At 45.6% G+C, this 20,625-nt stretch overlaps 1 protein-coding gene across 4 annotated transcripts in view; it reads left to right on the top strand.

Moving 5' to 3' along the window:
• Window positions 1-20,625, top strand: part of DISC1 (DISC1 scaffold protein) — a 366,833-nt gene that overhangs the window by 96,772 nt on the left and 249,436 nt on the right. For all 4 annotated transcript variants that reach the window (XR_010412429.1, XM_064594632.1, XM_064594633.1 and 1 more), the window contains exon 4: window positions 9,481-9,631. Coding sequence is in view for 3 of the 4 variants with exons in the window: in XM_064594632.1 (XP_064450702.1) it covers window positions 9,481-9,631 (151 nt within the window). In the remaining variant the exon portion in view is untranslated. The remainder of the gene's footprint in view (window positions 1-9,480; window positions 9,632-20,625) is intronic.

Below are 20,625 nucleotides of genomic sequence, written 5' to 3'. Positions count from 1 at the left end.
AGGCTACTTAAAAAATATAGCACTTTTCTAAATAATAAATACCTCAAGATCTTACAGCTGATTTTGTAAGAAAAGAAATTGAAAGAAGGTCACCCACATGGGTGCCTAGGTGGCTCAGTCATTAAGCGTCTGCCTTTGGCTCAGGTCACGATCCCGGGGTCCTGGGATTGAGCCCCGCATCAGGCTCCCTGCTCGGCGGAGAGCCTGCTTCTCCCTCTCCCACTCCCCCTGCTTGTGTTCCCTCTCTCGCTGTGTCTCTCTCTGTCAGATAAATAAATAAATTCTCAAAAAAAAAAAAAAGAAAGTCACCCACAGTCACACTGACTGATGGGCAAGACTCTTAGTCCCGCCCAACTTTTTTTTTAAACATATTGGTAATAGTAAAAGTACAGATCATATCTACATATAATTTTGTATCTTGTTTTTCTCTTGTAATGTGAAAGTATTTCCCCCTAGTTTTTCTAACTGATTTTTGACTTGCTACATACCATTCCCTGAGTCGATAGGCACTTGTTTATTTAACCATGTCCCTTAAATTGGATCTGAGGCTCCTTTCTTCTTTTGCCAGTGTGTTCGTTTGTTTTAGCTACTGACAACTTCCTGTGAGAAAGAGGAGGATGAAGCGGCCAATGAGTTGACAAAATCGTTTGCAGCCGTATCATGCATTCGGGTGTGTATTTCAGGGTATGGTGCACACTATAGGATGTGATCTGGCCCAAAGGACACAGTGGTTAAGAACACAGGTTTTGGAGTCAGCAGATGTTGGCTTTATTTCTGGATCTACAGAGCTATGTGATTAATCTAGAAAAATTTCATGAACTTTCCACGAGCCTCAGTCTTTTGATCTGCTAAGTGGGAACAACCCTGTCTCCCTCATGACATTATGGCGAGGATGAAATGATTGGTGCTTGGTACATAGCAGTGCTCGTAAGATGGTTGCTGTTCTTCTGTGTCTCCACTATTCCTCATCTAAGTAGAAACAGTCACTTATTTACTCAGCATTTACCCAGTACCTTTTGGGTGCCTAGCACTGAACTCCAGATATTGGCGAGGCAGAGATGAATGAGGCTCAGGTCCTGCTCTGTGGGTCCCCTGGTCTCCAGGAACCCAGACAGTTGACTAGACAGACAAGACCCCTGTGTGACTAGGGAAGCTCTAGGAGCAGGTACTGCTTCAAGGTTGGCTCCTGGGAAATATAACAGAAAAAGCCCGGAGTTTGGCACACACAAGATCGAAGTTCAGATTCTGATTTTGCTGCTCACAAAATCTGAAGCCTTGGGCACCTTACTTCAGTTCTCTGCAGTTTAGTTTCTGCATTTGTATTCCTGCTCTACAAGTTGGTTTGAGGCACAGAAATAATATATACATAGTGCGCAGCGTGCAACAGATGCGTGAAGGTGATTATGCTTGACACCTTCAGGGCCCCAACAGTGGCTGATTTTTATGATCATGAATCCGACCAAGTCCAGCGTCGTGAAATGTCAAAGACTGGCTCGGTTGTGCTCAGGTTAGTCTGAAATACATTTTATTACAGTCGAATCCTTTGTAAGCTGGTCATCTGCACGGGATGTGTATGGTAATGTGGAAATATTAGAATATTCGACTCTCAATGAATAGCATTTCTTGGCCATTATGTAAAAGCCAAAGAAAAATGACTTACGAAGACACTGATTGCTTCTTTGCTTTGAAGAGCCTCAGAATGCAGAATGTCCGCACAGCCAAGAATATGGCTCCCACCATATATCCTGTCATCCCTCAGATGGAGCAGGGCAGCAGAAATTGAATCTGTTTAGCAGGATGTCTTTACGTGTGAAGATTTCTTGCTGCTCTTTGAATGCTTATTTGCTTATTTATTCATAGATGGAGAAAGTACTTTTCTTTCATTCTGTTTCCAAATTATAGCCCCAAAGTAACAGGCATCTAGTACTGATATGCTGAGAAAGACAGATGAACACTGACCCTCAATTAAAAATTAATAAATATGTTGTAGTGGTATCAAAGAACGCATTGACTTGGTCCAAAATGGAATGAGATGATGCTTAGCATTTTTACTGCAGAGGTCTTACAAGTAAGGCACGTTAGATCCATAAATTGAATACATTGTATCAATTAGGACCTGTTATTTAATGCATTTTGCTTAGCACTTGATAATGTCTTCTGTGGTTAACTTTGAGTTTGTTTGTTTTTACTATTCAGCTGTATTTACAGGATGCCACCAAAATTTCTATTATTGCTGTTCTATCAGTCAGATGGTCACTGGACCGCATTTATTCAGCACCTGCTGAATCATTGTGTGCAGTGAGTGTGCAGCACTCTCTACAATTCTGGCTTTGAATCCTGAGCTACAAACTGAAATCAGATGAACAATGTCTACAGAAAGCTTGCAGAGGTTTAAAAGTAAGAAAAAACCAGGAAAGTGAGTTATGTTTCCTCAACCAGTGGGCCAGATAGAATGATAGGAGAGATTTTCTTAAACACACAGCAGGATTCATATAAATAAAGGGATGTAATAGTCACAAATACAACATTTAATAATGCTGTGGTTATCTATTTATCTATCTATACATATTTTAATAAAGATTGATTGATTTTTGAGAGAGAGAGTGAGCACATGAGCTGGGGAGGGGCAGAAGTAGAGGAAGAAAGGGAATCTTAAGAGGACTCCCTGCTGAGTGTGGAGCCCGACGCAGGGCTCGATCTCACGACCCTGAGACCATGACCCAAGCCAAAACCAGGAGTCAGACACCGAACTGACTGAGCCACCCAGGCACCCCTATATTTTTAAAATAATAATTTAAAAATAAATATTTAAAAAATTGAAAAATTATTATTAAGAATACAAATTTAAAAATAATAAAATCATTTTCCACTTACAGAAAAGTTGTGAGTCTGGTACAAAGAAGTCCAATATCTCCCTCGCTCTGATTCCCCAACTGGATACTACATAGTCATTGTCACTCTCCTCTTTCTAACCTCTGAGAGTAAGCTGCAGACATGGTGCCTATCAGCCCTAATACCCGCTTGGCTCTTTCCCCAAACAAAGACAACCATAGGCCACCGATTGGCAACACTAACACACTGCTCTTATCCTGTCTACAGACCCCATGCGCATTTCACCAACGATGTTCCTTTCTTCTTTCTGGTTCAGGAAAGGTTCACACATTGCATGCAGTTATGTCTCTTTAGTCTCCTCCTATTTGGAATGAGTCTCAACACTCAAGTCTTTTCTGTCCTTGGAAGTTGTAAGGAGTGCAGACCTTCCATTTTGTCAGATGACCTTCAACCTGGGTCCACTGATGTCTCCTCATGATGAGCTTCAGGTCATGCAGCCCTGACAAGAATGTCATGGAAATGAAACTGTGTACCTCTTGGTGTATCTTGCTCGGTGTCACACAAGGTAGACCTGTCATGCCACCACTGCTGAAGGTAGTCTTGACCATCTGTTTGTGTTGGTGCTTTCCCAGTCTCTCCACCACAAAATTACCATTTGTCCTTTGGAAATTGATTAGTATCTTCTGGGGAGATATTTTAAGATTACACTGCACCTCACCAAACCTCCATTCCTTTTTTTTTTTTCTTCAAATTTTTATTTAAATTCTAGTCAGTTGGTTTCAGTAGAATTTAGTGATGCACACTTACATACAACACCCAGTGCTCATCACAAGTGCCTTCTTTAATCCCCATAATCCATTTAACCCGTCCCCCACCACCTCCCTCCATTCTTTTTTATTAGTTGGCATTTTATTAGCATGGATGTATGGGTTCCTATTCTATTCAGTGGGTTATACTTCATTAATAGTATTACTTATTTGATTTTCAAATGATCCCAGATTGCGCCTATGGGAGCTCCTTATATTTTATAGACTCTTGTATTTTATGGACATGCCTCCATCAGTCCTTGAGCACGTCCTCATTTTCTGTACAAGATATTCAGAGTCTGGCCCTCAGGCCTACAATCAGCCGTTTCTCCAAAGGGCTCTGATTCCTTTCACAGAGGATGGTGTTTGGAAATCAGATCTGTGCGCTTGGTGTTTGGAAATCAGGATCTGTGTGCTCAGTATGCTTGTTGCTACTGGGGATCATTGCTTCTAGGCTTTCTTGGTGGGTAAAGACAGAAAATATATGTAACTGCAAACACACACACATCTATAACTCTTTCCATCTCTATCTGTGAGTATCTGTATTAAAAACCATTAGATCATACGAGTACTTCCAATTCCAATACAACATATCTAGTGCTTTCTGCCCTTACTCCTTTCCATCATTGTAAGTATATTCTCCAGTGCTAAGAACCTGGCTCTCTCCATCCTCCATATATTTACTTACTTGTTTCATCAGTTTATTTATTTCTTAGTGTAACCTATCTTCTGTGCTCCTGGTGGTCTCCCCCCTGCTCCCCCTTTCCCTTCAGTGTCCCTCGTCCTCAGGTACTGCTGGGCACCCTACCAAGCATACCACTGCCTGCCTCTTTGTGGCTTCCCGAGGCCCCTTGGCCCCCTGCACCCTGGGTGCTGGTGGGCACACCACCTTTGTGCTCCTTTACGGCCCCTTTCTACCAGTGGGGCAGGTTCCTGCCACCTTTTCTGCACAGGAAGATAAGAAAAGACCTGTTTATAGTTTTCACCCCTGTCCCCAGTCACTGAGTTCCTTAAGAACCAGGAGTGTGTCTTGTTCATCTTTGTAGCCCTACAGCCTAGCAATATTGAGTTATCAGAAGTGTTTGTTAATTGAGTGAATACATGAAATAATAAATAAGCATGGCATTTAGGAGGTAAAAAATACTATTTTCAAATATTTCCAAACACTCCTTTCCCCCAGAGGAAACATTTTTCCACACCACCTATATTAATGGAAAAAGTGGACCACTCTGGCTGAAGCTTCTCCCTTCTCCCTTTGAGGCGTGCCTGGACTGAATGTTTGTGCCCCCCCAAATCCATATGTTGAAGCCCAATCCCAATGGGATGGTGTTAGGAGGTGGCCACATGATTAGGTCATGAGAGTGGAGCTGCCATGAGTGGGATTCGTGCCCTTATAAGAAGAGGCCAGCTCACCCTCTCTTTGTCCCATGAGGACCTAGCAAGAAGTTGGCCATCTGCCACCTGAAGGTGGGCTCTCCCCAGAACGCGGCCATGCTGGCTCTGTGATCTCAGCCTTCCAGCCCCCATACTGTGAGAAATAAATGTTTATCGGGTAAGCGCCCAGTCTATGGTACTCTGTTCCAGCAGCCCAAGCCGACCAAGACGTGCTCGGCATGGTTTCGGGGACACAGCCAGTGTCTCTGCATTCCTTGGTCCATTCACTCATTCGTTGGCTTGTACACAGCTGAGCGCCAGACAGGGTGCTCTGCTGGCCCCTGGAGGAACGCGGGTTTTTAGGCAGGGAGGTGACTGGTCCTGCAGAAGTGAGGGTGATGTGGCCTGGCTGGAAGCAGTGGAAATGGGGAAGGAGGCAGGAGTGTGGTGGACGCCAGCAGGATGTGGAGGCACGGGAGGCGACGGGTCCAAGAACCCAAAGCTGTAGGCCTGGCCGGCGGGGACCTGCTCAGGGCCTGAGGCAGGTAGAGTAAAATCTTGCAAGGTAGTCAGTGGATTTCATTTTAGATGTGATGAGTTTTTCTTTTTTTTTTTTTTTTTTTAAAGATTTTATTTATTTGACAGAGAGAGACACGGCGAGAGAGGGAACACAGGCAGGGGGAGTGGGAGAAGGAGAAGCAGGCTCCCCACTGAGCAGGGAGCCCGATGCGGGGCTCGATCCCAGGACCTTGGGATCATGACCTGAGCCAAAGGCAGACGCTTAACGACTGAGCCACCCGGGTGACCCGAGTTTTTCATCTTTATGCTCATTTAGAGGCTGATGAAAACGATGTAAAGTGGCTCAAGAAAACTCACCCAAAAAGAAACACCATGAGGGGACGTAACTTGAGTTTAGCCGGACACTTTTTGGTGTATGCTCACTCTGAGCCAGGCAGCGGCCCCGTGTGGTTTGCACAGTGACAAGCATGGTGACACGGTCCTTCTCTCATGGACACAGGAGGCCCTGCACGAGGGGAGGCAAGTGTGAGGCTCTCATGTGGGTAGAAGTCTGGGTGTGCTGAGGCGGCATGGAGACCAGGGAGCCCTCCTGAGGGTGCTGAGATCTGAGTGGGGAACAGGGTTTGCCTGGGCCACTGTGGGGAAGGGTGTTTCCGGCAGAAGGAACAGCAGATTCCCCAGCTCAGCTCACAGCCACCTCGTCCTGGTTGTTTGGGCCACAAACACTGGGTCACTCGGATTTCTGTCTTCTTCCATTCCTGGTGTCCCATCTGTCAGAATATCCGACACGTCCCACCACCCTGTTTCCCTTGTAGTTCCAGGGAACTGCAAGAATCATGCCACTGGTCTCAGGCCTTCTGCTCTCGATGGTCTCTTCCCAGGGGAGCCCTTGGCTTATCCTGTTAAACAAGAGTCCGTTGTGTCACTCCACTGCTCAAAACCCTCCAGGGGCTCCTCTCTCCCTCCAGGTCAACAGACGGTCCTTAGTGACGATCAAGTCTACCCCAGCCCCCTCTCCCCTTTGCTTGCTGCCTCAGGGCCTTTGCCCTGGCTGGGAGCTCCCTCTGCCTGCAATATCGAATTAGTGAATAGGGGTAGACTTTGGGGGAACCAGTAAAATGCACCCTCATGCTGGGCAGAGGTGATGCCAGCATGTGAGGTGGAAGCCCAGGTAGCTGATAGCCATTTGAGAAGCTGGGATAGGAAGCCATTTAGAGATTGGGGACAATAAGCTCTTAAATGCGTGGTGGCTATCCTGGTGCACCTTTCCAGTCATAAAATGGGAATAACTTTTGATGTCACCCTTTCAAAGGTGAATGGCAATGCAGAGCACAGCGAGTCACAAATATTTACTGGGATAATTTATATTTGCCTTTGAAACTCATTGTGAGTATGGTGTTTGGCAGCCAATTTACCGTTTCCGGGGTTTGGTTTGGCTTGATGGACTTGCAGTGTCCGAGGGCTTTTCACCGGGCAGTGGGAGAATCCGGCTGGGGGCAGAGGGAGGCCAGGCTGGTGTCTGGCGGCCTTGCCAACGTTCCAAGGCCATGACCTCATGGTACTGCTGACAAGAGCCAACCCTTTGGACACGTGCTAGGTGTGGGCCCGGCACTAAATGCTTTGCCTTAGATGATCTCGTTTAATCCTCAGGAAACCTTGGGACGTAGATATTATTATTAGCCCTGAATCCACAGATTAGCAAACTGAAATGTAGGAAGGTTAAGTAGCTGGAAGGTCAGCTAGGAATGGCAGGGCAGAGCTGTAGACGCGGGCTTTGTCCTCATCCCTGCATAATAGTGTTTCGACACAGCTTCACCACCACGTTATGGCAGCACGAAGATGTTATTCTAAAGCACGTAACATAAGAAACTTACTGCTTTTCACGGCAGTTTTGATTTTATATAGCACGGATTAAATAAATAACCAAGTAATAAAATTAATTGATTAATTAAAATTTAAAAAAATAATTAAAATGAAATAAAATAAAAAATTTTAAAAAAATGTTTGAAGCCCGGTGTCAGGGAATAGGTGTGTTTTGGCATTATTCTGGAAGAACTGCTGGGCCAGACTGCACTGTGTGTTGTAGGTGTGGTGTCTGGATTAGCACCAGCCGTCGCTTTGAAGAAGGTGGCTCAGATTGAGAGCCCTTGGCCGTTACCTGTGAGTTGGTCTTGAAGTCAGTAAATGAGCCTTTCTGATGCCGTTAGAATGAATCCTTGGCAAGTTCTCTGGGCAATTCTGGCTGTTGGTCCCAATGAATATGGCAAGTTAATGGAGAGGATGTTTGCTGCCCACCACACCTGAGGCCTGCCTTTCCTCCACCCAGGTGCGTGTCTTGGGAGGGGGCCAGCAGGAGACCAGTGTCGTGTCGAGGGGTGTGCTGTGATTAGCGTTGACCTTTGCTGGTATACAAAAAAAAATTTTGTCCAAACTGTTTTAAAAATAACAAGCTTCTTGGGGCGCCTGGTGGCTCAGGCGGTTAAGCATCTGACTCTTGATTTCGGCTCAGGGCATGATCTTGGGGTCCTGAGATCGAGCCCTGTGTCCGGCTCTGCATTCAGCAGGGAGTCTGCTTGAGATTCTCTCTCTTTCTCTCTCCCTCTGCTCCCCGCCCTTCTCTCATGTGCCCTCTCTCCCTCTCAAATAAATAAATAAATCTTAAAAAAAACACAAGCTTGTTGGAAACAGTGTTTTAATTTAAAATTGGGTCTTATATATATATTTTTTATACCATTTTTTTTTATTATGTTATGTTAGTCACCATGGTTTACTTGGAAAATGGCCTGTAGGGCAGGGAAACATACAAACATTTTCTAACCACGGCGCACACAGAGGATGACATTTGCATTGCATGCCAGGGTAAGCAGTAGGTGCTCATGGCCAGGGTGGCTGCCTGGGGCCCTGGGTGGCCCCAGGGCCCATCTACTATCCAAGGGTGGAGCCCATCGAAGTTTCTGCCCCCTCACCTGGCACAGACCAGCAGGAGGGAAGATCTGATGGTTGGTATTTTTAAACCCAGTCCTTATATTTCTGCAAAAATGGCTTTATGGGAGACTTCCCCATTCTTTAGGTGTTTGGTTATGAAGGTAAGTTCTTATTTGAGGGGATTCCAATTTCCAAAGTTTACTTTTTTTAGAGAAAAATTGTTTTACAGTGATTCTGTATTTGTACCTTGTCCTAGGGAAACTTAAGGTCATTAAAAAAATAATAAGACCCCTACTTTATAACAGAGGTGGATATATGGTCATCTGTAACATAGAATTGGAACATCACTTTTATGACTTTAATAATTATAACTGGTTCTATCATGATGGGCAGTTTCTAAGGAAATGTCCTTAAAGTCCAAGCTTGGGCACTGACATTTTTCAATTAAAGACATGAAACTCATCAAAATTAGTTAAGTTTTCTCCCAAGCGAAGACCATGGTTTTATTTATTTATTTATTTATTTATTTATTTATTTATTTATTTATAAAAGATTTTATTTATTTATTTGAGAGAGAGAGAATGAGAGAGCATGAGGCGGGGAGGGTCCGAGGGAGAAGCAGACTCCTCGCTGAGCAAGGAGCCCGATGCGGGACTCGATCCAGGGACTCCAGGATCATGACCTGAGCCGAAGGCAGTCGCTTAACCAACTGAGCCACCCAGGCGCCCAAGACCATGGTTTTAAAATAATTAATATGTATCTTCCTATGGGGTGATCATGATATAAATACATAAACTGGACATTCTGATACGAGGAAGAATAAAAAGCAGGGAGACTGTGCCGTCATTAAAAAGAAGATTCTTCAAAGCACCGACTGAGAGATGAAGGTGCTGGCCATGAATGCAGGGTCTGTTGCGTTAGGTCATTAAGATGGACGCTGGCTGGGGTGGGGCTCTGGGATGCTGGGTTCCCTATTTTGAGTTTCATGGTCCTTGACTCCTCCTCTCACGTTTTGGGTTTCCAGCTGAGGCGCTGAGACACAGATTGGAAGAACTGGAGAAAGAGAAGAGCAGCCTGCACTTCCAGCTTCCTTCCAGGCAGCCGGCCCTCTGCAGCCTCCTGGGCCACCTGCATGCACAGGCCCAAGCCGCCGTGCGCCTCAGGGCCACTCAGCCGTGAGTGCTTGGGATCGCCCCCACTTTCCTCTCCTGGCTCCCACATGGTGAAGAGCGGGGAGTGGCTTAGCTAGGGAGAGCCTCAGCTGCTTTTTCCTGGGAAGCACCCTTTGGTTGGTTGGGCAGGTGGGGGGGGTCCTTCCAGAGTGAGCAACTGGTGTGGGTCATGCTCCAGTAAGAAGCCATTTCTGCTCATTGACAGGGAGAGACCCTCCCCAAGGATCTGGGTGCTAAGCTTCCCCTGGGAAGCCAACCCTCTCAGGTGGTGGGGTGGATTTGCTCTTGTCAGGAGCCGCTTGGTAAGCCTGTAAGATCCACAGGTGGTCCTCTCTACTGAAGGCTGAAAACACATCCTCCTCCTGACCCGCACTTCCAGCTCCTGATCAACTTTTGCTATTTCTGCTACCCAGGGGTCCCCAGGGATTGGTGGTATGTAGGGCGCAACTGCTCTTTCTAATGCAGTGGCTCTCAATCCTGGCTGCATGTTTGAATCACCTGGAGCGTTTTTAAATGTCCAGCTTCCGGCCACACCGACCAAGTCAGGCTCTCTGGGGGTGGATCCCAGGCGCTGGCACGTCTGAAAAGTCTGAGGACCACTGCTCCCATCCACCTGCTTGTTGCCTCTCTTCCGGATAAAGGCTTGCAAGGGAACATGTTTGTGACACATGCTATCAGCCTAATCACAGTTCAGGCCTGCTTCTACTTAGGTATAAACATGGCTACAGCAATTATATTTTATTTCCAACTTCCAGTGAGCCCCAATAATCACAAGATTGATTGTCTGGCTCATTCCTATTAAGTGTACATGGCATCGTTCATTCAGTCTATCTTGGTGCCTCCCTACAGCCTGTCTTAACAGTGATGCCAATTATTTTCTCATATTCTCGCCCTGCAGTTTGCTGGTAGCACGTAGCCGAGTGCCTGGCCCCTGGCAGGGGCTTCCTTATAAATATTTGTTGAGTGAACTTTTACTGGGCTTCTTAAAGAGCAGTTGGATTGCACCTTCCTGTTTCTATTCATTTTTTCATCTGACATTGAGGTATCACTTCATTTCCTCTCCCTTTCTCGCATGGGGTCCTTCCCAACGTGACTTTCTACTGGATTCTTTCTTTCTTTTGTTCTTTGAGGTTCTTTCTTGTCCTTCCCTCCTGTCTTGGGTCATTGTTAGCATCTGCCAATGTATTGTGTGTCTATTTATTTAACAACATTTGTGTAACAGTTACCAAGTGCTTTAGAAATTAACTACTTCTTTTCATTTTTATTGTGAGAAAGTATACATACCATACAAGTTACCATTTCAACCATTTTTAAGCATACAGGTCAGAAACATAAGTTCATCCACATCGTTGTGCCACGGTCACCACCGTCCATCTATAGAACTCTTGTCATTTTCCCAAACTGAGACCCTGTCCTTACTAAACACGAGCTCTCCACTCCCCAGCCTGCCCCCAGGCCCAGGCCACCACCTTTCTACTTTCTGTCTCTCTGAATTTGACTCTTCTAGGGATCTCATGTAAGTGGAATCACACAATATTTGTCCTCATTTCACTGAGCATAATGTCCTCGAGTTTCATTCATGTCATGCCACGGGTCAGAATTTTCTTCCTTTGGAAGGCTGAGTACTATTTCATTTCATTACTATTTCATCGTGAGGATGGACCACATTCTGTTTATCTAGTCTTCCTGCAATGGACTTTTAATCCTCAAGACAATTCCAGGAGGTAGAACTATTTTATATCTGTATCTATATGAAGATCGACAGCATTGTCATCTGTATTTATATTTGTAGTTGGCCCAGGAAAGGTTAAGGGGCTCATGCAGAACCCCCAGCAGATGGGTGCTGAGCCCGGACACAGGGCTGGCGGTCTGGCGTGGGTCCTGACTTGGAACTAGCTCGCTGAGCTGCCTAAGCCTGAGCTGGCAAAGGCTTTTCAATGATTGTCTCTTTAGCCTGCATGTGATTTGAATGGAGATCGACGCTTTAGTTATGATCTTGGCTGAGTTTCTTAATGGAACACGATGAACACGGTATCACCCATTCTCACTCAGTTAGGTTACACCATCTGACATTCTTTCTCTCTGTGACTTATAAAGATGGCAGTTTCATAGAGTTCAATTTAATATGTTCCCCATAAAAGTGTAGGCCTTTATTAACCATTTATTAAGCTAATATAAGCTGTCGGCTTACCTTGTTAACTGTTATCCCCTATCCTTTTCCTCAAGGGGTTACCTGCATGCTGTGCTTTTAGTTCTCATTCTCTTTTGGGTTGAATGGGATCTGACCTCTATGATCTGATTTCTGACCTGATTTTTATCTGTCATCTGATTTCTATCTCTCTCACTGCTTGCAGTCAGCAATGATTTTCTGTTAGATTTAAAGGGCATTTTTCAATTCTTATTTTTCCCTTTATCATTGCATGGTCTGGAATTTTTAATCATTCAAATTCATTCCTAAGACTCTCCCCCCCACCCCCCCAGCCTTTCATGACTCACCCTTTCCTGGTCTTCTTGCTACCTTGCTGGCCGTTCTTCTCAACCGCTTGTGAGCTCCTTTTCCTCTCCCCATCTCCTTGATATGGATGTTCCTCTGTCTTCTGTTCTACCCTATCCTGTCTTCTCACTTTATATATTCTCTTTCTGGGTAATCTCAAATACACACATGCTTCGGGTACCATTAACATACTAATTTTCCTCAAATTTATGTCCCTAGCCCTGATCCCTATCCAGAGTTCCAGTCTACCATTCGGCTTTTATTGAACATCTCCCTGACTTTGACTGAGTTTACTATCTCTTTATTGTTATTTTATCCTAAAAAATTTACTGTATTTTTATCCTTGCCTTTACTAAATTTATCTTAAAACTATTTATTAGATTTACCGTCCTTCTCCCCAATCCACCCCTTCTCCTATATCCCTGATCTCAGTGACTTTGTCATTGACCCAGTTATCCAGGTAGGAACTCTGAGACATACGTGGCCCCTCCTTTTGCTTTGCTTCCAATTTCATTGTTGGTCCTACTGTCTAAACTTACCTCATTCCCACTCACTTTGCTCACTCATGTCACTCAGTTTCTTTTTTTTTTTTTTTTTTTTAGAGAGAGAGTGTGGCAGAGGCACAAGTGTTGGGGAAGGGGCAGAGGGAGAGAGAATCTTTTTTTTTTTTTTAAAGATTTTATTTATTTATTTGAGAGAGAGAGAATGAGAGAGAGCGAGTACATGAGAGGGGGGAGGGTCAGAGGGAGAAGCAGACTCCCTGCCGAGCAGGGAGCCCGATGCGGGACTCGATCCCGGGACTCCAGGATCATGACCTGAGCCGAAGGCAGTCGCTTAACCAACTGAGCCACCCAGGCGCCCGGGAGAGAGAATCTTTTTTTTTTTTTTTTTTTTTTAAGATTTTATTTATTTATTTGAGAGAGAGAATGAGATAGAGAGAGCATGAGAGTGGGGAGGGTCAGAGGGAGAAGCAGACTCCCCGCCGAGCAGGGAGCCCGATGCGGGACTCGATCCGGGGACTCCAGGATCATAACCTGAGCCGAAGGCAGTCGCCTAAACAACTGAGCCACCCAGGCGCCCCCGGGAGAGAGAATCTTAAGCAGGCTCCACGCTCAGCATGGAGCCCAGCGTGGGGCTCGATCTTACAACCCTGGGATCATGACCTGAGCTGAAATCACGAGTCAGATGCTCAGCCAACTGAGCCACCCAGGTGCCCCTCAGAGTTTCTAAACCTGGATTATTGCAGTGGTCTCCTTGCTGGTGTTCCTGATTCCGGTATTATTCCCTGTCACTCACCCTCCACAGTGCCACAGATGGAAATATTGTGTCATGTCCAGTGGCTCTCAGCATCTTCAGGATAAGATCCGTGCTGATTACTTAGCATGACATTCAAAGCTTTTCCAGTCCAGCTTCTGCCCTGCTTCTCAGTAGCCCAGAATTTGACTAGCCATCACCAAAGCCTGCAGTCCACACACACTGAAGCATTAGAAGTTACTTACATGCTGTGAATGTTTCTGAATTCTATGGTCTTGTACATGCCCCACCGTGACCACCTCTTGCTCATTCTTCAAGACTCAACTCAGCTACCATCCTTGTGAAGCCTTGTCCTGAAGTCACACCATCTCCCCCTCGAATTACTGGAGCACCACCAGTTACCTCACCCCTGCCTTGGGTCTTAAATAAATAAACCTGTGTCCTTGATTATCGGTCTATTCTTCAGACTGTGAGCTCAAGGACAAGACTGTGTTTGTATTTATCTTTTTATTCCTTCCTGGAGACCAGAACAGAGGCTGATCCCAAATAGGTATTCCATAAATATTCATTGAATGAATGAATATGATCATACATGGATGTATCTATATATAGGTTCACAAAGATATATATGAATATCTATTGAGAGAGAGAGAGAAAGAGAATCTTCACTCTAATGTGGTTCAGTTGCCCTAGAGAAAATGCTCCTTCAGCCTTTTTTCTGACACCTCCAGCAAGAACTTTTATAGTATCTTGGTAGAACCATGGCTTATAGGTCAGGAGGCCCAAGTTCTGGTCCCATCTTTTCTGCTAACGAGCTCTATATGACCAGGCATAGGTTCCTAATTTCTTCACACTTCACTTTCTTCATCAGAAAATGAGAGGGTTGAATTAGATAGCTATTTTCCAAACCTCAGTGATTTATGTATAATTGTGGCTTTTCTTTGCCAAATCTACCTGTCCTATTATTAACGCAATTAGAAAATAATGACTCAAAATCAACTTCTTAAATTTTTTCTAATGCATATGAACAGAATTATATAGTTAGTAATAATCTTTAGAAAGTTGTCTTTCAATGTGCCAACTGCCCATCTAGCCTGTCATCAACAGGATCATCTGGACTCATGGGTTCCCCCTAAACCAGGGCCTGTGGCTGCAGTTCTTATAGCGGCCACCAGGGGGCCACGGTGCGGGGCTAAAGCTCCCACAGTCCGGAGCCAGGACAGAGCTGGGACAAAAAAAAAGTTTCTCACAGGCCAGGGGCTCTTCTCTGAGTCAAGGAGGAAATAGGATACTTTCCAATGAATGGTACTTTTCCTGTAGAAATGAAATAGTTGTATTGACATGGGAAATTTTCAGTACTAATGAATAACACAAATATGTGCCTTTTGGGGATCCCTATTTCTTTTCTTTCTTTTTTTTTTTTTTAAAGATTTTATTCATTTATTTGAGAGAGAATGAGATAGAGAGAGCATGAGAGGGGGGGGAGGGTCAGCGGGAGAAGCAGACTCCCTGCCGAGCAGGGAGCCCGATGCGGGACTCGATCCAGGGACTCCAGGATCATGACCTGAGCCGAAGGCAGTCGCTTAACCAACTGAGCCACCCAGGCGCCCGGGGATCCCTATTTCTTTGAGAATCTGATGAGAGCTATAGATTCCTTCCATCACCAACCACGTATGTACAACCATGTAAAGGACTGCATGTAGTTTCAAGAGACTCACGGGCCTTCTGAGGCTCATCCATTCACTCTGCGGTGGGGGGGGTGGTCTTTGGCTTTTTTGGGGGGGGTGGGTCTTTGGATCTCAGGTTAAGAAAATTTGGTTTAGAGTAAGATTTAAGGAAATGCAAACATCCAAGTACAGTCAGGTCCGGTACTTCATTTTTAATTTTTACTGTCACTTCGTTCTTTTTTTTTTTTTTAAAGATTTTATTTATTTATTTGAGACAGAGAGAATGAGAGAGACAGAGAGCACATGAGAGGGGGGAGGGTCAGAGGGAGAAGCAGGCTCCCCGCGGAGCAGGGAGCCCGATGCGGGACTCGATCCCGGGACTCCAGGATCATGACCTGAGCCGAAGGCAGTCGCTTAACCAACTGAGCCACCCAGGTGCCCTGTCACTTCGTTCTTAATAACCGGTGCCATTCAACTTTTTAAAAACCACTGTGTAATTCTCTGAGTCTCATCGCTTCTCGGCCTTTTGGCTAAGATCGAGCGTAGTTCTCGGAGTCTTGTGTAGACTACCACCCTGAATCACACTGAGTTTGTTCAGGTCCTTCCTGCAGCCCAGAGAGTTTCAGCTGCTTCCTTCATGGACTAACCGGGCTTTTCTAACGGCAGGCACCAGCCCTCACGTGGTGTGACGCCCTGCCCTGGTTGTGGGTCCCCAGGGGCCGATCAGGGTAGATAAGATACTGGTTCAGGATCAGTAAGATAACTGGCTCATGGGGTGTGTCTCATCAGTGGAGGTACAAACACACCATGGTGTTTGTCCAGTCTCTGTTGCGCTCTGTTGAGTACATCTTCCCTTTTTTTTTTATGATATCCTGGGCATGTAAGACAAATGTCTGGGCCATTTTCAGTTATTGATGGTCATCCAAGCCCGGTCCAGTTTGAAACTTCAGTTATATATCAGTTTCCAATCTCTCCCTGTCCAGTGTCTGTATCGTTCTTCTTGTTGGTCATCGCTGCCTCCCTGGCTAATAGGCTGGGACAGTCCGTGCATATGGGCGTTGGCATGCTCATTGTCTATGGCACTCATGTGTGGGTTCTCCAGACGACACCGCAGGCCCTCCCCACTGCCCAGATCCTGATGAGACATGCAACCACCCCTTTTCAGATCTTACTCAGCCTCTTTCTGTAGGCCCCTTGCACCATGGGCACAATTTTTGGGAAGATAACTTTTGCGATGTCTACTTGATTTATGGGAAGTTCACATATCTTTGCCACACTGAATGGTGGGTGCTCAGGCTGCCCCATTACAGACCCTCCCTGCCTTGCCATGCTCTCCAGTTTCTTCATCCCTGCTGAGGGGCCAGTGATCCATCAGAAAGTCTGTTGTGTAAGCATATGTTGCAACAGAGACTTGATGCCCCGTTTCCCAATCCCTTGGCCTCCCTCCGATTTCCATGCCAGTTGTGGACAGTTCTGTCTGCCTCAGGCACCCAACAGGTATATATGCCATGGGGCTTTCTCCGAAGCTTGTGAGAACAGGAAGTGGGTAACGCACCTGAAGGCAACCGTCAAGCACTGGGCTGGGAGTTGTTGGCTAAATGTGCCAGCCTACGCAGCATCTAGGGGGACAGTTCTGAGGTACTTTCCACATGTTTTTTCCAGATAGTTCCTGGTAGGATTAAGCCCCAGTTGCCCCTGCGGTGATCAGCTCAATAATGTGCCCTTTATTGACTTTTCCTGCTTCTCACTCCCTCACTCAGAAAATAGCCCAAACTCAGCTCCTTGTCTCAGGTTTTGTAGTAAGAGGACCCAAATTTAGAAAGATGCCCATGTTGGAGAATCAGATGTCAGTCTTGCTGCTTGTAGGGCACTCCCAATCTTTATGAGTGGGTCTACTGGATTTTCTTGTTTTTGTTTGGTTTGAGTGGGAGTGTTTACTTCCTCTTTGCCCCCGTGTGGGGCTGGCGGAAGGGGAAGGAGCAGCATCTCTCATGAAAACTCCATGTCCTACATGGCCAATGGGTGTGTGTGTTGACTGGTGGTTGACTGTGGTAGCATCGCTCATGCAGCCCCCAGGGTAGGGCACCCGACTGCACTGTTAGAGTTTGGAGTGGAGAGCTTTAGCTTTAGCTTCTTATTCCGGAGCCATTGGAAAACTACATTTCAATATCCTGCTATAGCAACGATCAGAAGGGAGCAGAGGGGCATCTATTCCTGCTGTATCTTTCCTTCAGTTGAAAGAGTTATTTTTTTCTTTCTCCTAAGAGAGAGGTTTGGCCGACTATCACACATATCACTGATAATTTTCTCATTAATATCTTGCATTTCTCTGACTGTATATCCCATGTATTTTCCCACTGGACCTTCACCAATATGTACTTTAAAATTGGTCATACTTACAACTTAAATTGTGTGTGTGTGTGGGAGGCCATGTGCAAAATGTCCTTTATCAAAGACTCTTGCCCAACGGATAACTGAAAACACAAGTAGACAAAATACAACAATGTTTAAAAACAAAGATAGACAATGGTTTTCCAGTGGGGCTTATCAAGGCAGAGCTCTGGTTGGCCTGTCCAAATATTTCCTGCTCACTTGCTGCCTTTCAGGTGGGAACAGAGGAGATCAATGTTTGTAGTTGGTGCTGCTTCTGGACCAAGTCATTTTTCCTCTGACCAGCCCTTCCTCTGTTCCCTTTGAACCATGTCATCCTTTATTGTCATTTAATTGTCATGTCGGGACCTTCCCACTATGGAATTCAGGGACAACCAGCTCTAAGTTCACAGCCTGGAGTGGAGATGCACTGCATAAGATGAGAAAGTAACTGTTACAGACACATTTTACCAGAGGTGGAACACAAGATGCCTACGTTATGGTAGGGTGTAATAATGGTCATTATTACCAAAACACAGCAGGGTATGTTTCTGAACCTGAATCCGGGCTCAAGGTCAGGATCCAGATGTTACTAGCATGGCATGTGCCACACTCCCAGGAGACCCACTGCTGACCCCTTGTCATCACCTCAAGATGGGAACAGAGGAGAGAAGTAGGTGGGGTGAGCCACAGTGCACTCTTCAGAAGTTGTTTTAGAACTAGTGGATTATAAGTGACATCTTCCAAATAAAGGTCTCCCATGCCATCCTCTTTGCTCAAATTCAACTGAAGTCTGTCCTGAAGCTGGATGTGTCAGGCATCGCTATTTATAAAGGACATTATAACCCAAGTAAATATATACGTGTGTGTGTGTGTGTGTGTGTGTATGTGTGTGTATATATATATATATATATATATATATATATATATATATATATATATATATAAATGTCTACGGGGTGCCTGGGTGGCTCAGTCAGTTAAGCATCTGCCTTCGGCTCAGGTCATGATCCCAGGTCCTGGGATCGAGCCCCACATCGGGCTCAGCAGGAAGCCTGCTTCTCCCTCTCCCACTCCCCCTGCTTGTGCTCCCCCTCTCACTGTGTCTCTCTGTCAAATAAATAAATAAAATCTTTCAAAAATATATATAAATGTTTATAACTGACATCAAAACTCAAGGAAATATTCGCATGCCTCTCTAGTGGGGCAGTCATTTCTCTGAGTGGGATAAGACTGTATAAAACCATGCTGCTTAGTTTCCTAGGGAATATGACCCCTAGTCCAATCTCCTTACGCTTCAGACCCAAATCAGAGATACAGACAAAGGCAGAACTGTAAAGTTATCTGAATTATGCCCGGCATTTTTACAGTATTTGTACTATCACAGTGACCTTGATCATTTGTGACACTTTCTTGGATGAAGGAGCTATTTCTAGACTTAAACCACACTTCAGTGATTCTGTGACGGGCCCAAACCACTTCTTTCTCACCATCTTCCCAAAGGGAGGGGGGATGGAGACACGTGAGTCCTATGACATAAACTGGTTAGAATGGTTGTCCATGGGGAGCAGCAACGAGCAAAGGTATTCAGAAGGGGCTGTCCTTGGCTCTTGTTGCCAGAGATAGTCACTGGAACTGAAGTTTTCCCAACTGTAATAATGAGCGCATTGGCCTTGATAAATGCTGTTTTTTTTTTTTCCTTGACTAAAATTCTTTGCTTCCAGAAGGGGCACAAGATGGCACTTTTTCTGGCACCATGAAGATTGACATTCCTGTCTGGGAAAGGGAGCTTCTGTGTTGTACATACGACTGTAGGAAGCACAAAAGCACAAGTTTTGCTGTGAGCCGTTCTGGCCCGGGAGGGCCCGGCAGCTGCATTGTCTGGCCTCCCCTCTGCCCTGTCGCATTCTCACTCCACGTGCTTCTGAAGGCCGCCCTCAGAGCAGAAGGGGGAGGCTCTGGGGACCTGGGTGCCACTAGGGAGGAGGTTCATCTCAGGCACACACTCATTAGCCACCTGCCTCTGGAAACGGTGATTCCCAGATGGCGTTTCATTCTTTTCTCAGTATTACTGAACTACGTGCTCACAGAAGTCACACGTGGGGTCACTAGGATGAGAAGTGTTCTCGCTGCTTTGAGCATAGGATCTTATTTTACCAACGGGGTTTTCCCCTCTTTCCATGGTTGGGGGGGAAAGACCAATGTAGAAAGGCCAGGATATTTCCAGCACTGGGCAGCCCCAGATGGGGGCCTGCATGAAACCGGGAGGCGGAGGGCAGGGTGTTCGAGACCCCAAGTCCCTGTTGGCACCCAGGGCTGTTCTAACATTCCAACCCTCGTGTTTTTACTTCTGGCCCCTGAGGGATTTGCTCGTTTTACATACTGATTAGTTTATTGCAGCAATGCTAATTTGTACTGACATTAGGGATTACACACTGAGAATTGTTAAATATAAAGGGAACAACATGTCAGAAGGAAGAGGGAGCATGACTCAGAGGACTGAATATCTGAACGACGGAAACCTGTCCCCTGCTTCATTACTGAGCCGCAGTGTGTCCTGGGACCGCCACTCAGCCATCTATGGACGGCTTCCTACACCTGGAGTCAAAGTGTGCGAGACGGAGAGAGGAGTTTTGGTTAATCACAGGGGCTTTTCTTATGGATTAAGTAATGAATGTGATTAACAATAATATGGAGAATTCCCAGTTCCCCACCTGTAGCTCCTCTGTAGCTAATTTTCAATTCTATGTTGATTTCCTTCAATAACTCCCAACCCGACCCAGATGGTATCTATTTAGGAAATTCAGGAAACTCTTAATATTTGCATAAGCAGAGCAAATTGGGAAATAAATTAGTGCAAAGAAATGATCCAGTGCAACAGAAAGCTGAATGCAAATGACTTCTGGATTTTCTAGGCCACGGACTCATTAAATCACTCAACAAATATTTGCTAAGCCCCTACTCAGTGCGGATCTCAGTCTCTCCTTTAGAGGGAATGGTTGTGTGACAAGCCGAGACTATGGAGCCCAGAGTGGGAAGCACGTCCCATTCCCACGGATGGCAATAGCTGATGATGGTTTTGTTCCAGACTTACCCTTCTGATACGTGTGAAGATCCTCAGAGACATTTCCTCTTTAATCTTCATTATCGTGGATAGGACAGTGTGTCCGCTGGACATGCCCATGGAGCTCATGTTCCCGATGCAAACACAG

This window comes from Mirounga angustirostris, unplaced genomic scaffold, assembly GCF_029215605.1.
Source record: "Mirounga angustirostris isolate CCGP_5_RB_7025 unplaced genomic scaffold, mMirAng1.0.hap1 SCAF_6, whole genome shotgun sequence".
In the NCBI taxonomy this organism is placed as follows: Eukaryota; Metazoa; Chordata; class Mammalia; order Carnivora; family Phocidae; genus Mirounga; species Mirounga angustirostris.
The sequence above is the reverse complement of the archived record's forward strand: the minus strand, read 5'-3'. Positions and strand labels throughout refer to the sequence as shown.